The sequence below is a fragment of the Cyprinodon tularosa genome, unplaced genomic scaffold (genome assembly GCF_016077235.1).
Source record: "Cyprinodon tularosa strain WSP-4 unplaced genomic scaffold, ASM1607723v1 ctg726, whole genome shotgun sequence".
Classification (NCBI taxonomy): domain Eukaryota; kingdom Metazoa; phylum Chordata; class Actinopteri; order Cyprinodontiformes; family Cyprinodontidae; genus Cyprinodon; species Cyprinodon tularosa.
Window position 1 is genome coordinate 973 of NW_024039481.1, and position 21,628 is coordinate 22,600.

A 21,628-nucleotide genomic window follows, 5' to 3' on the forward strand; every position below is an offset into this window, starting at 1 on the left:
GAATGCTCACATTCAGGTTTATATAAGAATAGAATGTAAAATTATTTCTGCCATCATATGTCTGTGTTATCCAGTTAACAATTAATCAATTACTTAATAAGTTAGTGAATTTTACAATCATTGGTAAATTCTGATTAATCTGTAGTCCTTCCACTTCAATTGTTCAATATCCATCCTAGTTATGAATACTTAAACTTAGTGAACGTCTAACTCCTATTTTTGGACTTGACAAGACATTAAAGAGTAACTGAGGTGTTAGATGTTTTAAGCTTCTAGGAAGAGAGAACATTTAGATCATTGGTTTTGGCTTAAACTTAGATAAAAGTTTGCCCTTTGTTTTAATATCTCCCCAACTGTTATTTATGCAGACGATGGGAAATCTGCCGACTGAAACTCAAGAATCTAAACTTATCCGGCCTCAACCAGGTAAGCTTCTCCAAACATAAAGTTAGATTTAAAAAATAACCTATGGTGACAAAGCTAAAATATCTGGTCACTAACATTTCTCAAAAGAGCCTGTTGGCTTATAAGCTAGCATGTGAAAAGTTTAATCTACATTAACTTCTTGACAGAAGAAGATGGTAAATATAAACTAGATGCATGTCTCTCTTATCTTTGTTTTTAAAAACTTGTAAACAAAAGAAAGACACTGCAGCTGTTTGTTTTATGGGTTAAAAGGGAAGATTCACACTGCTGGGTTTGGCTTTTCTACATTCCTTTCACTCTGTTTTTGGTTTATAAGTGACAACAGATGAAACCTGGAGGGGATTATTATTCTGTGCTATAAAACATTCTGGAATTAGTTCTTTTCTCATACAGTAAAGATTATTTAGAGGTAATTTTTCTGGTATCTCTATTCTATTCTTTTTGCATTTCTTCTCTTTACCTTTCTCTTTATTTTGCTATACGCAGGTATCTGTGTGAAGACATCCTCTGAGCCAGGAAAGGAGAAAGTTTTCATAAATATCTGCCAGTCAAACTCTGTCCCATGCCCGCCCGAACTCTCCAGAGAGGAACTTGTACAGCTGCTCCAATCAGAGGATCCCAGCGGCTACAGAGTTCCTATGAGCCTCGGGGAGCCGCACACAGAAGTTGACAACAGTATGTAACAGAAACAGGAGCCTGCAGATGTTAAAAGTTTACTGGGAAAATGTTTTCTTAGTTCTTATTTTTAGCTGCTGGCATTTTATTCTTTCTGTTTCTTTACTAGCCCCATGAAGTCATGTAGTTGAAGGGGAATATGTATTTGTACATCTGGGTTCAGTCAGTCAGACATGATCATTGGACAAAAAGAAAGAAAAGAATACTAAAAATATCAGTGTTTGCGTTTATTTGTCAAACTATAATAAGAAACAGGAAAAGTAACTGATCAGTCTAAATCCATGCTTCAGTCCTTCATATATATATATATATATATATATATATATATATATATATATATATATATATATATATATATATATATATATATACAAGGGGTGGAACGGTGGAAATCCCCCCAAAAATAATGGATTGTAATTATTTTAAATGATCCGCGGAAACCCTGAATCATTTCTGTATGTTTTGCTGCTTTGAATTTAATCATCTCGCGCATGCTTTCTACCATCTCCAAGGGACTCAGAGCAGAGCGGACGGGAGTCACAGTGGAGGCTTTAGGCTTTGCTTTGAGCAGCCGGTCTGGAGTGCAGCGGGGCGGAGCGGGGGTTGCTGACGGAGTATGAGGGATTTCGGGGTTAGCATGACCTGTTGGTCATGTTGCTGTTAGCATAAACAAAACGTGTTGCACAATGCTTGCACACTGTTGCACTTTTATCCACAACTTTCTTTCCGCCGTCATCGTAGGTCACTCTAAATGCAAAGCGGTCCCATACAGCAGACCTATAAAGTGCTGCTGGCGCGTCTTCCAACTCCTATTCTTTCCCTCTCGCCATACCCACACAATTCTCCACAACTGATTTTTTTCCCTGCTACCCGGCTACGCTGCTTCACTTCTTCTTCATCTTGTTTACTACTGGTGGTTGGCTTTGGTCGCAGTACCGCCCCCTTCTGCTCTGGAGTGTAAACGCTTCCCCTATGAGAAAAAGGAGCAGCGCATGAACCGAACGAAACACACGCGAATCGAACTGAACGGTTCAGACGGTTTTCATAAATCGTCCCATCCCTATTATATATATATATATATATATATATATATATATATATATATATATATATATATATATATATATATATATATATATATATATATATATATATATATATATATATATATATATATATATATATAATGTTTGTGTATATATGTATATATACATATGTGTGTATATATGTACACTATATTGCCAAAAGTATTTGCTCACCCATCCAAATTATTGGAATCAGGTGTTCCAATCACTTCCATGGCCACAGGTGTATAAATTCAAGCACCTAGGCATGCAGACTGTTTTTACAAACATTTGTGAAAGAATGGGTCGCTCTCAGGAGCTCAGTGAATTCCAGCGTGGAACTGTGATAGGATGCCACCTGTGCAACAAATCCAGTCGTGAAATTTCCTCGCTCCTAAATATTCCACAGTCAACTGTCAGCTGTATTATAAGAAAATGGAAGTGTTTGGGAACGACAGCAACTCAGCCACGAAGTGGTAGGCCACGTAAACTGACGGAGCGGGGTCAGCGGATGCTGACGCGCATAGTGCGAAGAGGTCGCCAACTTTCTGCAGAGTCAATCACTACAGACCTCCAAACTTCATGTGGCCTTCAGATTAGCTCAAGAACAGTGCGCAGAGAGCTTCATGGAATGGGTTTCCATGGTCGAGCAGCTGCATCCAAGCCATACATCACCAAGTGCAATGCAAAGCGTCGGATGCGGTGGTGTAAAGCACGCCGCCACTGGACTCTAGAGCAGTGGAGACGCGTTCTCTGGAGTGACGAATCGCGCTTCTCCATCTGGCAATCTGATGGACGGGTCTGGGTTTGGCGGTTGCCAGGAGAACGGTACTTGTCTGACTGCATTGTGCCAAGTGTAAAGTTTGGTGGAGGGGGGATTATGGTGTGGGGTTGTTTTTCAGGAGCTGGGCTTGGCCCCTTAGTTCCAGTGAAAGGAACTCTGAATGCTTCAGCATACCAAGACATTTTGGACAATTCCATGCTCCCAACTTTGTGGGAACAGTTTGGAGCTGGCCCCTTCCTCTTCCAACATGACTGTGCACCAGTGCACAAAGCAAGGTCCATAAAGACATGGATGACAGAGTCTGGTGTGGATGAACTTGACTGGCCTGCACAGAGTCCTGACCTCAACCCGATAGAACACCTTTGGGATGAATTAGAGCGGAGACTGAGAGCCAGGCCTTCTCGTCCAACATCAGTGTGCGACCTCACAAATGCGCTTCTGGAAGAATGGTCAAAAATTCCCATAAACACACTCCTAAACCTTGTGGACAGCCTTCCCAGAAGAGTTGAAGCTGTTCTAGCTGCAAAGGGTGGACCGACGTCATATTGAACCCTATGGATTAGGAACGGGATGTCACTTAAGCTCATATGTGAGTCAAGGCAGGTGAGCAAATACTTTTGGCAATATAGTGTATATGTATATTCTTTTGTCGTTGTGGATTTTCCGTATATTTAGCTCAGCTAATTAAAGGCTTTTCTACAGCATGTTACTGGTGGCATGTTTTTCAGAACATGTTAAAAACTAAAATATGGCTGTTATTGAAGATTGAGTGGATGTTTGGATGTGTGCAGTCTAATAAAAGGCCTTTCAAATATAACTATGGAAAATCAGAATAATGCAATCATAGTTTTTTTCTTTTTTTTCCTCCATATTCTGCACCAAAAACGTGCAAACCCTAGAGATTTTTTGCAGCTCAACCTCGTAAAACCCACACATATTTGGTCTAAATGCACCGACTGCACATAGATTGCACTTTTAAGTTGCACGCAAGGCCAATTATTGATGGCTGTACGTCTTCTGTGACTGTTGCTCTTGGTTACCGCATAGTGTCAGAAGAGATGGGAAAGCAGTAGGGTTGGGGAATTGATAAGATTTTCACAATTCCGATTCTCTTATCGATTCTGTGAACAATGAACTTGGTAAGTGCACGGTGACATTCGTCTACCTTCGCTTGGGACGTTCTATTTCTGCCTGCCTCGGCAAAAACAGAAGGCAGTGAATGGGAGCTGCCAGCCTCTGAGCCAGCCAGGCTACCCGTCTCCTCACAGTCATCTAAATCTAATGGATAAGGCATCCGTTTAATGAAAAAGCATTACTGTACAATTTCAGGAAATAAACTTATCTCCCCCTTCGTAGCATGTTTCGTTACATCCTATGCAATAGGTAGAATCATGTAAGAATTCCAGCTACCAGTCGTTCTAATTAAACATGCTAGTAATGAAGGGCTGGATTATCCAGGAAGACTCCCTTAATAACCCCAAAGAGAGGTAGGTAATTGGTTTATTTCCAGAAATGGCAGATGATGTACTAGGAACCACTTTAAGCACAGCCAGTCATATAGTTGCCTTCAATGTTGGTCATAACTTTAGCTTCTGTCCGGAAGCATCAAAAACACAGCATTCATTAAAATGTAAGCCATGTTGTGTGCGCAGGGGTTTCTGCATGTTGGATGTATTTCCTCCCGCGGATGTAATTGCCAAATTGCAATGATTGCAAAGCAACTTGTTGCCATCTTTCTCTTCCTTAAAATGAAGCCAAACATTTGATCGGTTTATGCGATGGGACGCAATTTTTTTTGTTTTTTGTTTCTAAACTTATGCCTGGTCACGTCATACTTGCTTAGATGACATTAAAACAGCACAACTTTTAGCCACTAGGGGCACTATATTGGTGACCTCCAGGTTTAGACCCAGGTTTTTAGCAACTGAAAACATGCACTGTCATCAACATGTTTTGGAATCTGATAGACCAGTTTAGATCAGCAGATTGAGAGATCATGGACTTACTGGTAAATTCAATGGCCACCTTCATCCCTCTAGATTAAATGGAACCAAATATATTTATGATTGGGTTACGACTTAAGTCGTTTCAAGGATAAAAAGTTTTGGTGTCATTGACTTGTATTCAAGCACAGTATCGATAAACACCCTGTGTTTATATTGACCTGAAAAACAATGTAATATCTTTTTAAATTTCGCTAATATTTAAGTCACAAGTTACACAATGGGCTTCAAGCTGTACTTTTGGCCATAATGTGAGCTAAAGCTGTAATTCAGGGAACCAGAGCGGCAACATGTGGAACTGGAATGAGGACACTTCAGGAAGCAAACACCCATCCTTAACGACTAGGCCAAGACCTCCCGCTGCTGCTGTATTTTCGAAATGACTCAATCTTAGTCTTGGTTGTCCAGAAACGTTAGTTTACTCATGTCCGTTTTGGCAAGCAGCTTTCTGGCTTTTCTACAGCTGAGTCAGCAATGAGTCCCAGGTTCTCCAGGCTCCTTCGGTACCATTTCAGTTCATTGAAATGCCCTCAGGAACTGATGGACCCTGAGTCTACAGCATGGCTTGAATTACTTTAAGAACTTGATATTAGCTGCTGATCCACCATCCGGACTATCCTTCAGCCTTAAATCAATATTTCTCTTCCTTCCTTGATTAATGAATTAATCTGAAGTCTACATCGTTTAACTAACCATTAATTGATGGGCATCAATTTTTATTAAAAACCTCAGATTTCTCTTGTATTATGAAAATCTTGTTTTCATTAAATAAATGGACAAGTATTATTATTTTTTTACAACATGCTTGTTAAAAAAAAAGCTGTACATAATTAGTCTATTTTTTACTTTACCGTGCATGTATTACATACCCAATAGACTAAAACTGAATAAACAAAACAAAAATGTTCTTACATGCTATTAAATAGACACATTTAGAAGATATGAGGGGTTGTAGTGATAGAGAGAAACAACTTTTTTTCTTTCATCTTCATCTGTTTCCTTTTTTATTTTTACATCATATTTCCTTATTTCACCCTCTCCCATTTCTATAATTTTCTCCTTTTTTTAGTTGAGAGGGACCGCTTATATCTTCCCTGTAATTTCCCAAAATCATAATGACCCATTCTGACGTTTTACTGAACCACCTGTGGCCACTGGAGCGACTATACTCTGGCACAGCCTGTTGTTGCAGTTGAAACAATATACTCCATCTATTCCTGGGTTCAGCTTGAATGTAAATATCATCTTATTCATTTTATTTTTTTTTTTTTTACATTTATACACTTTCTCCCTATAAAGAATTTTTTTTATTACAAATTAAGCTTTGTTTTTGCTCACTTTGTTTATAAAATTAAGCCTTCCTATGTATATTACCCATAACTTAATCCAACCGAAACCGGAGGTGAGTGTCCAATGAAGTATGAAAAGGTGATGTTTGATTCCATGAAGGATAACGTTAGAGTTGCTCTGGAAAAACAGTCTGTCTGTTGGAGATCAGTAAAGCTAGAGCTAAAGCTCAGGAGTAACCAATTAAAAATCAGTTGGGTCCAGATAAAAAAAAATCAACAACCAGTAAAGATCCGGGGACATCTTCAATTATAATCCGTTACTTTAAACAGAATTTAACCCTGAAATAAAATGTTTTTTTACATCCATGTTATACCTTGACTCTTTTAAAAAGAAAATCTAAAGTGTTTTTTTCTAAGTAGACAACAACAATCGTTCAGTTTGGTATATAGACAATTTCCTGAATCACATATTTTATAAAACACCTGAACTGACCGTTTGTTTTTGTTTCTTTTTTCTCTGTCTTAATGGCTTTATGCAGCCCAGCAAGGCTTTAAATCTGTGTTTAAATGGAGACAAAGCCATTCTAAAGCACAGATCAAGGAGCTCATTTTGAGCCTGGATCCATATTTATTTTTGATTCTGTTCATGGTGGAGAATCCTGCTTCACAGCAGCAGGTTGAGCCAAACATCCTCTAAATGTGCAGGGTCATCTTTGAGCACCATTGCAGTTTTCTTTCACCAGTTCACCTCAGTTCTTCCAGCAGTCCACACTTTCTTCTCCTTCTTTCCCATCGCCCGGCTTGCCACAGGTTTGCCTGCTGTGTCTAAAAGTAGCAGCAGCAGCAACCCAGACTGACAGCAGCTCAATGGCTAATTTGCATCACGCCAGACGCTCCTGAACGCTTTACCGTATTAACAGGAGAAGCGGCGCAAATGAAGTTAGACACTGTCATCAGCGTCATGCGATATTTTATAAATGTTTTAAATCAGGTTGGTTCCTGATTAGCCAGCAGGTGGGTCTGGATCCGGACCGCGGTCCACTAATACGTGACCTCTCCCCAATGGTCAGAGCTCTTGGTTTCCATGAGGATTATAGCCTGGTTAGTACGGTTAAGATTATTTAGTAGCTGCATCAATGGCCACCATCTGGCTTTTTGGCAGCTCAGAGGTGCTGATGGTAGATGACATCTGCTTTGCATCCGGTGCTGAGGTTCTATTTGGGGTTAAAAAAGGACAAAAAGGATCAACACACTATCAGGACGATGGAGTATTCAACCTTTTTTGTATCAAGGCTGGATTTGGTCTTTTTGGTATAAGCATATAGCGTAACTCTGTACCTTTGATATAACTGATGTTTATCTGGGTCATGCTCTCTGCTGTTGGCAGAAAATGTGTTTACTTATCTGGGAGTGCATGCGACTCACCATGAGTCTGAGTCAGACAGTGTAATTTTTGAGAGTAAAGTATTCCCTTTGGACAATGGTAGGAGAAACCGAGTTACCCACACCTAAACAAACCCAAAGCCAGCTGTATTTCTATCCAAATGACTTGCTAATTCTAAGCAAACTTTTACAATGTTGGAAAAGCAAATGCAAAATAGAGTGGAGCAGATTAACCAGATATTTGATTTGAATTTAGTTGTTTCCATCAAGCTCTTCAGATGCGATTCTTCAGAAATATGCATAAAAAAAATAATTGGATTTGTAAAACCACAGCTTCTTATAGCCCTGGCTCACAGTGTTCCCTTAGTCGGATGTCTCTCCTGAACAAAAAAAGCATAAAAAATGCAGCTTCCACACAGTAAATTTACGGTGTCATAATCCAAGCATAACAGCTCATTTTGCTAAACGCACTCTGGCAAGGACCCTGGTGTATTCGTGTATCCTACACTTAGGGCTGCAACTAACGATTATTTTAAAAATCGATGAATCGCCCGATTATTTTTTTCAATTAATCGATGAATCGGACAAAAAATATTTTTTTATATTAACCTCTTTATTCCAAAATAAAAATTTTAGACAGAACAAACAAGCACACAAGTACAGGTTGCTCATTAACTGTACTGGTGCAATATGAAAAATAAATGTTTGTGTTAAAACTACGCAAACTTACATGAGAAATTTAGCTTTACATCCACAAAATATAGGGTACTTTGTTTCATAAAGCGCAAAAAAAGACAAGCAGTTTTGTTTTTAAAAGCCCCTAAGGGGTTCAAACAATAGGTCCCCCCATTTCAACAAATTAGGTTTTTTTAGACTAGAAGAGTTCTGCCTTTTAAGACAGGAAAGTATAGCAGTTAAAGTTGCTACTTGAGAAAATACTGAACCATAGAGATAAAAATAGCCCTGTGATTCGAATTTTAAATTGTATTTGGAATAAAAATGAGAGAACTAGGGGTGCTAAAAAACACATCCTCCAAAGACAGATATTTACATGGAAATGTGGCATATAATTAATTGACATATTACTGATCTTGCTGGATTTTATTCTGCTTTACTTCCATAAATTGCAGGATCTTTACTTTATCTTTGCTAGAAGATTTAAACTTTAAAAGCCTTGCCCTCATAATTTGCAAGTTAATTTATTTATAAAGTAAATATAAACGCTGCTTAAGCTAATTCAAATGAAATTAAAAGTAAAATAAGTAGCCAACCTTATTACTGTCTGTAACCTACTAACAAGGTAAGGAAAGCATCAGATGAGCTACCTGAGAAACTAACGTTACGTTTCCCCACTTTAAAATGAAACAAACATGGTCGCTCACCCTGCTGATCAGCTCTCATCGAAGGCTCCATCGTGTTTCCTTTTCAGGTGCTGCATCATAACAGTGGTGCTTCCGCGCCATGTTAATTTGTTTTTACAAAAGTTGAATGTTACGTCTTTTTTCGCTTTACAAAGCGCAGGCTGTCTGCAAATTGAGACGCAGCTTGCGTTTGCGGTATCGGTCATTAGAGCGCTGGCTCGCTCTGCCGTATTTTTTTTTCTTCCCGCGTTTCAATCAAGTGTCATTGATGACGGCGGCAGCGGATGACGCATTAATCGCGCGACACAACTAATCGATGATGAAATTCGTTGCCAACGCTTTTAAAAGTCGATTTTTATCGATTTTATCGATTCGTTGTTGCAGCCCTACCTACACTACAAAAATTTGAAATCTAAACAAGTCAATTTTTTCTTAAAATAAGGGATTTTTTTCTTTAAAAAGTTAGACAGTTTGAATTTAAAACATGCATGTCTTATTTCAAGTGCATACTATCTAATTATGTTATTTTAAGAGTAAATATACTATTCCATTGGCAGATCATCTTATTTTTCTACTCTAATTAAGGGCAAGTACACTTCATTTAAGATTTTTTATTTTTTTTTACTTATTTCTAGATTGTTTTTGCAGTGTTGTTAACCTGAAAAAGCAGTCCTGGTTGTTGAAAGGGGATTGTAATAAGGCGGGCTAATCTAATGGCTGGTTCACACAGGAAGGTAATCAGTCCGATCTTCTCCTTCCTAGAGCCGCCAGTATCAGGAGCCACTGATAATCAGTGAGATAAAAATGCTGTGTGTGAGGTCTTAAGAGTGATCTGCTCTGCTTTATGGAACATTAAGACCCCTCATATCGCAAATCGTGGAAATCCATCATTATGGATTGTCGTATATCCTGTAATGTATGTCCACCGTGCCAAATCTGTTCAGATCAGATGCTGTATTTCGGCAGCTTGACGCTGCGCATCAACAAATTAGAGAAGCTGGCTGGTAGATGCTGCATTCCAGCCCTGATCTATCCTGCATGAAAAATGAAATATAAGCATGAATGTATATAGAAAGGTTACAGCGCACTCGTTTTACATAAATGGCCAGGAGGTTTATTTCTTTGCTGAAAAGTGAGAGTGCTTAGATAACTGCACCATAATATTTTCTTATTTGATTGTGGTGGAAAATTTATTTATTATCCATACAAACATTAACTTAGAATGTCAGCACTTATAGTGTGAAACTTGCAGTTTTCACCACCTAAAAAAAAAAAGAAGAGGTAAATATTCACTCTACCGGCTACGAACGGCAGCGGGAAATCCACGAGTTTCTGGATGACCTTGGGAGGCTTTCAGTGTGACCGCCCACTGCTATATGAAGGTCTCTGCTTTTAGATGCACTTTTATACTTAGAAACTCTTTAAAGCTACTTTTTCCCACAAAGGCATTAAAAAAGGCCACTATTTTTATTGCATCTTCTGTTTTACACAAGGACCTTCTATTTAGGACCAGAATATTCACATTTTGGACAAAGAAAATAGGAGGTTTGAGAGTGCCGTGAAGGAAGCCATCAATGTTAAGAAAGAAAAACCAACCTTAAACAGAGAGGGGGGAACCCAGATTTCAGCTTTTAAAAACCTACAATGCAGCGATTGAGTTGATCCCTTCCCGCTATCATCGCAACCCCAACCCCTCTACAAGGGAACAGAAGACCTCGCCTATTCAGCCAGGCTAATAATTCCCTTTAACAACCCCCTTTTCAGACACATAGACAGTATGGGGCATTGCAGGCTAACAAAGAAGCTAAATGACCCCCATTCCAAACGGATGGACCCTTTTTTCCGATTCAATTGCATTTTTTCAAAAACAAGGCTTTGTTGGGCTACTATATAAAGCCTCAAACTCAATTGTCAAACTCAATTGAATGAAAAAAGCTTCCTGGATGTGGAGCGAAATGTCTTCAAACTTGGAAACAAAGTCAAGTGGATTGTTTTTTTTTACTTTTTTGGAATACATATTGTACGTTTTTTTTCTCCGCGCACATCAAAAACATCAAAATAGGCTTGTGTGTGACATGCTGCCCCTGGGCTGTCTCTGCAGAGAACGCAATTCTCTATCCCTGATTTATAACACCTTCTGCTCGATCTCTTAAGTAAGGAAAATCACCCTAGAGCTTTTAAATCTTGCTGTGAAACAGCCTTAACAAGTCTTAATACCTTTGTAATCTGCCCACAAGAAACGACCAACATTCACACATCCCCTAACTGAGCCAGTAAAAAACTGATCCAGCAGAAAATATGTTCTATTTAAAGTCAATCCACAAGGATTTTTATTCCTACGTATCTATCATGGGCACTAGGTCTATAGAACACTTTTTTTTTTCTCTAAAGCACCTTAAAAACAGCAGAGCAGCTGATTGAAGTGCTATACAAATATGAAGAAAAGACCAGAGATCAACAACAAAACAATGAAAAAAAAATACATGAAAACAGAAATCCAAACGTCACAAATACAAGAAATAAAGTGGAACATTAAGAGGCTGATGTTAAACGCTCTGAGTGAAAACCTAGAGTTAAAAAAAAAACAAAATAACAAAGAGATAAAGCCTGCCTGACCTTAAGCAGCAGCTCATTTCCTGATTTAGGATTTGTTAAAGGTGTTTGAGTCCACTAAAATCATAATCAGACCATCTAAGAGCACATGATTGCGACAGTTACGACAAATAATAAGGGATATGACAGTTCAAAGACAAAGAAATGGATTCAAAACAGAACTGGAGGCCAATGAAGTGATGTATCTTGTTTATCTTTTTGAGGTATTTGACAGTATTTGACTGCATGATCTGGTTGAACTGTAAGGTGCCTTGAGATGACTTGTGTTGTGAATTGGCGCTATATACACTGCCGTTCAAAAGTTTGGGGTCACATTTAAATGTCCTTATTTTTTAAGGAAAAGCACTGTACAGCACAAACAGGCTACTGTGGGTACCATTTAATGAAGATGCCAGTTAATGACCTGTGAGGCGTCTGTTTCTCAAACTTGAGACTCTAATGTACTTATCTTCTTGCTCAGTTGTGCAACGCGGCCTCCCACTTCTTTTTCTACTCTGGTTAGAGCCTGTTTGTGCTGTTCTCTGAAGGGAGTAGTACACACCGTAATGAAGATGCCAGTTAAGGACCTGTGAGGTGTCTTTTTCTCAAACTTGAGACTCTAATGTACTTATCTTCTTGCTCAGTTGTGCAATGCGGCCTCTCACTTCTTTTTCTACTCTGGTTAGAGCCTGTTTGTGCTGTCCTCTGAAGGGAGTAGTACACACCGTTGTTGGAAATCTTCAATTTCTTAGCAATTTCTCACATGGAATAGCCTTCATTTCTAAGAACAAGAATAGACTGTCGAGTTTCAGATGAAAGTTCTGTTTTTCTGGCCATTTTGAGTGTTTAATTGACCCCACAAATGTGATGCTCCTGAAACTCAATCTGCTCAAAGGAATGTCAGTTTTGTAGCTTCTGTAGCGAGCTAAACTGTTTTCAGATGTGTGAACATGATTGCACAAGGGTTTTCTAACCATCAGTTAGCCTTCTGAGCCAATGAGCAAACACACTGTACCATTAGAACACTGGAGTGGTAGTTGCTGGAAATGGGCCTCTATACACCTATGTAGATATTGCACCAAAAACCAGACATTTGGAGCTAGAATAGTCATTTACCACATTAGCAATGTATAGAGTGTATTTCTTTAAAGTTAAGACTAGTTTAAAGTTATCTTCATTAGGGATGGGGATCGAAACCCGGTTCTATCAAGGACCCGGTTCCACTTTTTTCAAAACCCGAAAATCAATAACGTTTGGGCTTATCGATACCACTATCGAGTCTGGTCGTTTTTTTTTTCCTCCGGAAAAGCGAAATGCAACTTATGTTGCAAAATCATCACTTTTAAAGGGGGGAAAACAACCTCAATGGCCAAGCACATTAGTATTGTGCATCAAATAAAAGCCAAATGCAGTACCTTCGACTGTCTCCGGGTTGAAAAGACTCCTCTTCCTGCTGCTGCTGCTGCCGCCGCACCACAGTCAGGCCCGTCTTCATCATCCACCCAGAGTAGCACTGGTAAGCGCGCACACAGACTTTGTAGCTTGTCCGGTCAGTTAAAAATAGTAATTGTGAAATCCGTGTTGTAATCGGCAGCATACGAGCTAGTTAGCTTGAAAAGTAAATAAAGTTTCAGACGTGCTGCGTGATGATGTGTTCAGATTGGCTCAGTAAAACGACAATTAGGTTATCATGATGCGTTCAAGTGTAACGTAAAGAAAGGGGAAATTGAGTTTTTGGCGAGAAACATAAGTAATACAGTTGTATATTGCTCTAATTATTTTAGAATATATAATTAAACTACTGATGCCAACATTTATTAAAAATTACATTTAATTTAAAATACAATTATTTATTTGCTAAATATTTTCCTAATCACTAAAAACATGATGAAAAGTGACAGTAGACAATACATTAACAAACAATTGTGAAAATTTATATATTTTTTTAAACCAAAAGAAGAAATTTCTTCAAAATATTGGGCATTTCTTCAAAAAAAAAATTTCCCACTTCCTTTCTGTCTGTTAAAAACATATTGTCGCATCGTCTTTCCACCAAATAACAGAAAAGTATCGATAGTGGTATCGATAAAGACTCGAATCGATAAGGAGTATCGATAAAGGAATCGATATCAATAAATATTAACGATCCCCATCCCTAATCTTCATTGAAAAGTACAGTGCTTTTCCTTCAAAAATAAGGACATTTCAATGTGACCCCAAACTTTTGAACGGTAGTGTATTTAAACTGAATTTAATGGAATTGAATTGAGGTAAAAGTCCTGCTTGAGCATTTTGAACCAGCTCAGAGGGAAGCCTGAAAAACTTCTACCAGAACATCTGTGTTTACTTCTATCTTCACTTTGTTTCCCTTTTCATCTTCTTAGACTATTTAACATCTGTTCTCTCTGTTACATTACAGACTCTCAGGGATGCACAGCTTATGATGTCGTTGTCAACCACAACTTCTTCCAGAAGTGTCAGGTGACGTGTCACATTGCACATTTAACATTTTGCATTCTTGGCCATTTAAAATATTTAAAATGTGCTTATTACCTTTTTTTGCAACCTCCGTTTTTAAAACTCAAATGCATATGTTGGTGTCTTGCAGAAGGATCCTTTGTTCCAGCAGTTTGTTATCCTGGTTTGTGCGGAGGGATTGGAAAATAAGTACAGTCTAGAACTCAACAGAGGTGAGTTTGTGCTTTTGTTTGTCTTCCCAGTCGGGGTTTGATTACAGTGATGGATCTCTGAGATTTTCGGTTCTGATTTATTTTCCCAGACTGGAAAGTTCTAAAAAACAGGAAATTTCTTGGATCTCTCAGTGAGCAGAACATCCGGACAAAGAGCAGGCCGGTGATCCAAGAACTGTTGCCACAGTATGTCTTATAGCTGGCTTACAGCTTCTCCGTTATTAAACTGATCCATAATTTTTTTAGATTTGTGACAGAATATTAGACCATGAAATACACAGATTTACCTTCACAAAGACTCAGAAGGATTTATGTATAAAAAGTAAACTTGTACATAAATTATGTTTTTTTTTTTATGTTTTTTATTGTTGGCATTCATATAAATATGCTGGTCTGATAAATTGGTATACATTTTACTGCTTTATTTTGAATTTATAGCCCCCCCCTGGAGAAAACTCAACCAGCCGCCACTGACGTGGACTCCTGCTGATACAGAGAATGTCTTTTTAAACTAACCTCACAGCCACAAGTGCTGCTTTTTCTGTTGGCAACATATTTCCTGCCTAGATTGGCTGTTTCCTGTGGCTACATTTTTCCACACAGACTCACTAGTGTCTTTCTGAATCCTAAACTTATTCATGTTTTTTCTTCCTATGAAGTTAACTCCACATAAGTGAATCTGATTAATGAAAACACTTTAAAACTCAACCAATTCTGCTGAATTTAGAGGAGAGTTTGCGGCCTAGTGGGTAGAGGATAGAGCTTGAAATCCTGACGTTCTGAGTTCTGTCAATCAGCAGATAACCTTGTTTTACTGTATTATAGATTTAATTTCAACTTTAAATATTTTCATATTTTTTTTGCTACCCACTTCAAGTATTATGTAGTATTTTCATTGTCTTTTTTATAGTGATCATTATGAAGTCCACCTTTATGGCTTAGAACCTCTTCTTTCTTTTACAGCCACTCTCAAACTGTTAATAGAACACATAATCTACTCATTTTAATTGGCCAAACCAGTTTGCACCTTGTAACATTTGCTCAGTAATCTTTGCTTTACCACACTCACCTATTGAATGTACAACAAACAATTATAAGGATTTTTGTATTTACTTAATAAGCAAATCTTCACTTTTACACAAAAAATTTAACATTTGTAGGTTTATGATATTCCTTAAATGCGTGATAAATTGTTTGATTTTGAGTTTTGTGAGTTAACAGCTTACTCTGCAACTCTATTCCCCAGGAAAGACTCTACAGCATGTGCTAAAAGGTAAAACAGCTCTCCCTCTTTGCCTTTTATAGCAAGTTAAAATAAAAAATAAAAATCCTGCTTGGTAATGTGAATTTGTTCTGTGCTTAGACCAGAATTCTCACTGTTTGTGGAACCTCCCACTGGAACCCCAGAGTACCTCATCGCAGAGATAAAACTCCCTGGAGTGGTAAGAGATTCCTTGGTCCATATAGCTAAACTTAAAAAGTGGATTTAACCATATTGGCTGTAAAGATGTAGTAATCCGTTGCAGACTGTTATGGCGAGATGATGGGGTTAGGTAGCGACCAGAGATGGGAAGTAACGAAGTACAAATACTTCGTTACTGTACTCAAGTAGATTTTTCTGATATTTTTACTTTACTTTACTACTTATTTTTATGGTGACTTTTTACTTCTACTCCTTACATTTTTACACAAATATCTGTACTTTCTACTCCTTACATTTAAAAGAATTGGCTCATTACTTTAGTTTTTAATCATTTCAATTAGTGTTGCACCGATACCGATACCAGTATCGGACGGGGCCCCGATACTGCCCTAAAATGGTGGTATCGGTATCGGCGAGTACCAACAAATAGGGCACCGATACCATTTTGAGAGCCATATGTTTATTCAACTTTTGTCACCCACTCCTGGTAGGCAATAAAAAGTTCTACTGGATTCAATTTGTATTAGATTTTTTCCTGCTTCACAAAGGTAGGCAGCAGCTCGACAAAGCCATGATGGCAATTATTTTACATTATTATGGTATCGGTATCGGCCGATACTGCACAGCCAGGTATCGGGTATCGGTATCGGGGCCAAAAAATGGCATCGGCGCAACACTAATTTCAATATAGTTACCGTTATTATTTTTCACGTCATCAATACCAAATTCAATCTAATTGGATGGGAATCTACGTTGCATTTGACGCACCACTACAAGATGAATCGACAGATTCGGCGGTATTCATTCGCGGCAAATCATTGCAGCTTGGTGGCGGTGGCGTTAGCATAGTAGTATGGACGACAAGATGATTGAAAATGAACACAACGGAGATCTAGTTCTATTGGCAGACATCCATTTAAAATGTAGGCAACGGCATGAAAAAAGTGGTTTCTACTTTTACTTTTATACTTTAAGTAAATTTACAAGCCTGTACTTTGTTACTTTTACTTGAGTAAAGAAGTTTAATCAGTACTTCCACTTTTACCAGAGTATTTTTAAACACAAGTATCTGTACTTTTACTCAAGTACAGAAATTGAGTACTTTTGCCATCTCTTGTAGCGACCTTGATTTAGGAGGAAACTTTAATCTCGGAGGAAAATTTTGTCTAGGAATTTGTTAAATATGGAAGTTAGGTCCCTCTGAAGGCGGTTGCGCCTAGGAACTTCCCTTCAGGTTTTTTTCCTGGGAAGTTATTTACTACTCTTAACTCAAACTGGGTAAAACCATATAAAAAAGGACTAAAACAGGAGTAAAAAAATAACAGCATTTATTCCAGGTCAGGTCGTTACAGGACAGAGAAATTGCTTGGAGTCGGCACAGCTGTGGGCTCAAAAACGTCAGCGAGCGTCCGGCAAAGATTAAGCCCCGGACAAGGTCATCTCCTCCTTCTTATACCTCATGAATCCGTGTTTTGCATCAGGTGGATGCTTAGCTGTCCGTATCAGCAACTGACACGCCATCCATGCCTTGACCTTTATGCATCTTACCTCTTTACCCCAGGATTACACATAGCTCTCCTTTATCAGTCCGGCTCCAAGATGCGCCCATATCCTGTGTATTTTTAAAGACATGAAGGCTGTCCTGATCAGATGACCTCCGTACACACAGTGACATCCACCATGTGAAGGAAAGCCTTCTACTCTGTCTAATCTGGCTAACAAACCAACAATGCACATGATGTATAAAGAATAAACCTAACAAATGCTTACCTGGCAGAGGCGATACTTTGCTCATGGTTCACCCAGAGAGAGGCTCGGCTGTAGCACCCCGGCTGTGCTGACCTTTGCCAATTGCCCAATTAACGGAATCTCTACTGCATAGTTTTTGATACGTGCATACGGGCTCTCTCCTTGTTTTCTGGGGGTGGCAGCCTAGTGTTTAGGGCATAGGGCTTGGAATCCTGAGGTTTCAGGCATAGGGCATATCAAAATAGGTGTCTTTGATCTATACAGATGAGGCTTTTGGGCTCCACCTCCTCTTATAAAGGACACTATTGTGTGCAGCAGTGAGCTGCACAGTGGCAGCCCACTGCTCCCCAAGGAGATGGATTAAATGCAGAGTTAATTTCTCCTTTGTGAGATCAATTAAGTTAAATTTATAATTTTCATCATTTCAATTGAAAACAAAAACATGAGTGCACGTTCCAGTATGGTCCAACGTCGATCGTACGGTTTAAAGTTCAACTCTAAAAGCTAGGTTTAATTTAAACTTCATTTACAAATGACTTTGTGGTTTGTAAATGAAATCAAAATGAAATCAAATGAAATCAAATGTAGTAAGCAAATCAGACAAGAGGTTAACAGTAACGCTATAATAGTGTTTAAACCCTTAGTGACATTTTTCTTCAATTCAGTTTATTTATAAAGAAGCAATTTACAACACCTTATTTCAAGGCACTTTAAAAAAAAACAGTTAATTACAGACAAATTATTTAAAACACAATTAAAGACATAGCTACAGAGAGTCGTAAAGTTTGTATTGCTATGCTTAAAAAAGCTAATACCAAATTTCCGAATGCTAGAACTGCAACGTTTGAAGGGATTCTAAGTGAAGTTTAGATTCTCCATTTGCAGATCTATTTCTTTTTTCCAAAGTACTTTGCCTATGGTCTTCAATGCTCTGAGAATGAAAGGGTTCTTGCCGTAGATTTTCCATTTTGGACGTTATAATAATGTTAGCTCTAATAATAAATTATCTAGATAACAAAAAAAAGTCACAAACATTTAAAGCAACTGATCAAAAAAGTTAATTAGTCTAACCATTACTCTTAACAAAATCCATAATAATAATTGTCAAAGGATGCTGAAGAAGCCCTGTAAAGTTGTTTTGAGCGTACAGACTGACAGTCTTAGCCATATAGAGTGGAAGTCAATGCAGTGACTGATTGTGTGACTAACTATAAACCTCTGTAGGATTCTACAGCAGCTTTTCTACTGGAGCCGGACCCAGGAGATGGTTCTAGTATTGTGGAAGTCCTCCTACACTGGAAAAAATCAGAGTCTAGATAAGTCATTGTTTCTTAAAATAAGTGTATTTGTTTTTGGATTGAGGAGGTAAAGGAGACATTTTGCCAATGGAACAAGACAATTTACACTTTCCAAAACACGATTGCATTGTCTTATTTCCAATGCATATTATCTAATTATCTTATTTTGAGGGTAAATACACTTAATTTAAGAACATTTTACTTATTTCTAGATTGTTTTTCCAGTGTACACTGCTCCATCTCAGCTAACAGTCCTCAATAACTATAGAATTGTTGGACTGAGATCTGACATCATGAAGGTTTTAGGCTACGTTCAAACTGCAGGCCTTGATGCTCAATTCCGATTTTTTTTGTTAAATCCGATTTTTTTTTGTTGCGTTGCTGTTCACATTTCCAAATATATGCAACTTCTATGTGATCTACTGTGTCAACTGCAGTCATACAACGCAAGTGTCCCGCATGCGCAGTAGAGGATGCGATGACGTCACAAGCCAGCGTGCTCCATGTTTACGGAAGTGTAGTGCCGGCGCGCATCTAGCGGTCTTTTCCAACCATAAAAACTCAGTCTTTTCAATATGTTTAAACATAAATTCTGCTCTCCGCATCATCATCTGCCATGGTTGTTGTTTTTCTTGCCGCTTCTGCATAGCAAGACGCCGGATAGCGACTTTTGTCGGGTATTAATGACGTTCAGGTCGGATTCAATTCAATTTCAATTCAGTTTATTTATATAGCGCCAAATTCACAACACATGTCATCTCAAGGCACTTTACAGTTCAACCAGATCATACAGTCAAATCGATACAAAGTTTTCTATCTAAGGAAAACCAGTTGATTGCATTGACTCATTGACTCAATACAATCCCTCACACTAAGCATGCTTGTAGCGACAGTGGAGAGGAAAAACTCCCTTTTAACAGGAAGAAACCTCCAGCAGAACCAGGCTCAGTGTGAGCGGCCATCTGCCGAGGCCGACTGGGGTTCAAGGAGACAGAAGCAGAGATACAAAAAGCAGCTGTAAAAGGCGGCCCCGTCCAGGAAACACACAGCCAGGCAGACAAGCTCCAAGGCAGCTCCCATGCCAGAGGACGAAGAGAGCACATCCACTCAGTCACGGTCAGAGAAACAGGACTACACTGGAAAACAGGCCGATCTCCAACATCTATAAACAAGGGTGTTGATGGCAGCAGCACAGCTGATGTTTCTTTCCAGGATGACGTCACAGCCAAACAGGAACAGACGAGGCAAAGCTACTCTGAGGAAAAGCAGAGAGAGCAGAAGGTTAGAGATTGAACTAACAGATTCTGCAGAATAGGAGAACAGAGAGACAATGACGCAGAATGATGAAATGGGGGTCCCTATGTCCTCCAGCAGTCTAAGCCTATAGCAGCATAACTATAGAGATAGCTCAGGATAACCTGAGCCACTCTAACTATAAGCTTTATCAAAAAGGAAAGTTTTAAGTCTAGCCTTAAAAGTAGACAGGGTGTCTGCCTCACGGACTAAAACTGGTAGTTGGTTCCACAGGAGAGGAGCCTGATAACTAAAAGATCTGCCTCCCATTCTACTTTTAGAAATTCTAGGAACCACTAGTAAACCTGCAGATTGAGAGCGAAGTGCTCTGTTAGGAACATAAGGAACAATCAGATCTCTGATATAAGATGGAGCTTGGCCATTTAAGGCTTTATATGTGAGAAGGAGGATTTTAAATTCTATTCTTGATTTAACAGGAAGCCAATGAAGAGAAGCCAGGATAGGCGAGATATGATCTCTCTTTTTAATTTTCATTAGAACTCTGGCTGCAGCATTTTTGATCAGCTGAAGGCTTTTAACTACAGTTTGTGGACTTCCTGATAGTAAAGAATTACAATAGTCCAGCCTTGAAGTAACGAATGCATGGACTAGTTTCTCAGCATCACCCCTGGACAGGATATTTCTAATTTTTGCAATGTTCCTCAGATGAAAGAAGGACATTCTAGAAACCTCTTTGATATGGGATTTAAATGACAGGTCCTGATCAAAAATAACACCAAGATTTTTTACTTTATTATCGGAAATCAGTTTAATCCCATCCAAATGAATCCGACCTGGCCGTTCAGACACGGGTCGCATTTGAAAAGATCAGATTCGTATCGGATTCAGAACCACATAGCCAAGTGGCCTGGGTCGCATTGGAAAAATTTGGATCTTTGTTGTTCAGACTGCCATTAAACGATCAGATCCAGGTCGCATATGGGCTGAAAAATCGGATTTGGGTCACTTCAGGCTGCAGTGTGAACTTAGCCTTAAAGACTCATACGAGTCAACCTGAGGAAGCCTACAGGCAGCTATTACAAGCCCTTGCAGTTTTTTTTATCACCATCGAGTTGGAGTTATAACTATTATCATACTGCTGCTTCAACAAACCCACTCTCATGGCTCATGGCACAACTACAACCAGAACTTATACACTCACCGGCCACTTTATTAGGGACACCTGTCCAACTGCTAGTTAACTTTTAATTTCTAAGCAGCCAATCACATGGCAGCAACTCAGTGCATTTAGGCATGTAGACATGGTCAAGACAATCTCCTGCAGTTCAAACCGAGCATCAGTATGGGGAAGAAAGGTGATTTGAGTGACTTTGAACGTGGCATGATTGTTGGTGCCAGAAGGGCTGGTCTGACTATTTCAGAAACTGCTGATCTACTAGGATTTTCACGCTCAACCATCTCTAGGGTTTACAGAGAATGGTCCGAAAAAGAAAAAAACATCCAGTGAGCAGCAGTTCTGTGGGCGGAAATGCCTTGTTGATGCCAGAGGTCAGAGGAGAATGGCCAGACTGGTTCGAGCTGATAGAAGGGCAACAGTGACTCAAATAACCACCCGTTACAACCAAGGTGGGCAGAAG

General features: G+C 38.9%; 1 protein-coding gene and 1 pseudogene across 1 annotated transcript in view; both read left to right on the forward strand.

Moving 5' to 3' along the window:
* Nucleotides 1-318: 318 nt before the first annotated feature.
* Nucleotides 319-21,628, forward strand: part of pih1d1 (PIH1 domain containing 1) — a gene marked incomplete at its 5' end in the record, with an annotated part of 30,813 nt that continues 9,503 nt past the window's right edge. Inside the window, 7 exons of the mRNA XM_038269260.1 lie at nucleotides 319-426; nucleotides 913-1,101; nucleotides 13,997-14,058; nucleotides 14,186-14,267; nucleotides 14,357-14,453; nucleotides 15,514-15,540; nucleotides 15,631-15,709. Coding sequence (XP_038125188.1) covers nucleotides 319-426; nucleotides 913-1,101; nucleotides 13,997-14,058; nucleotides 14,186-14,267; nucleotides 14,357-14,453; nucleotides 15,514-15,540; nucleotides 15,631-15,709 — 644 coding nt within the window. The remainder of the gene's footprint in view (nucleotides 427-912; nucleotides 1,102-13,996; nucleotides 14,059-14,185; nucleotides 14,268-14,356; nucleotides 14,454-15,513; nucleotides 15,541-15,630; nucleotides 15,710-21,628) is intronic.
* Nucleotides 17,453-17,598, forward strand: LOC119772720 (annotated as a pseudogene).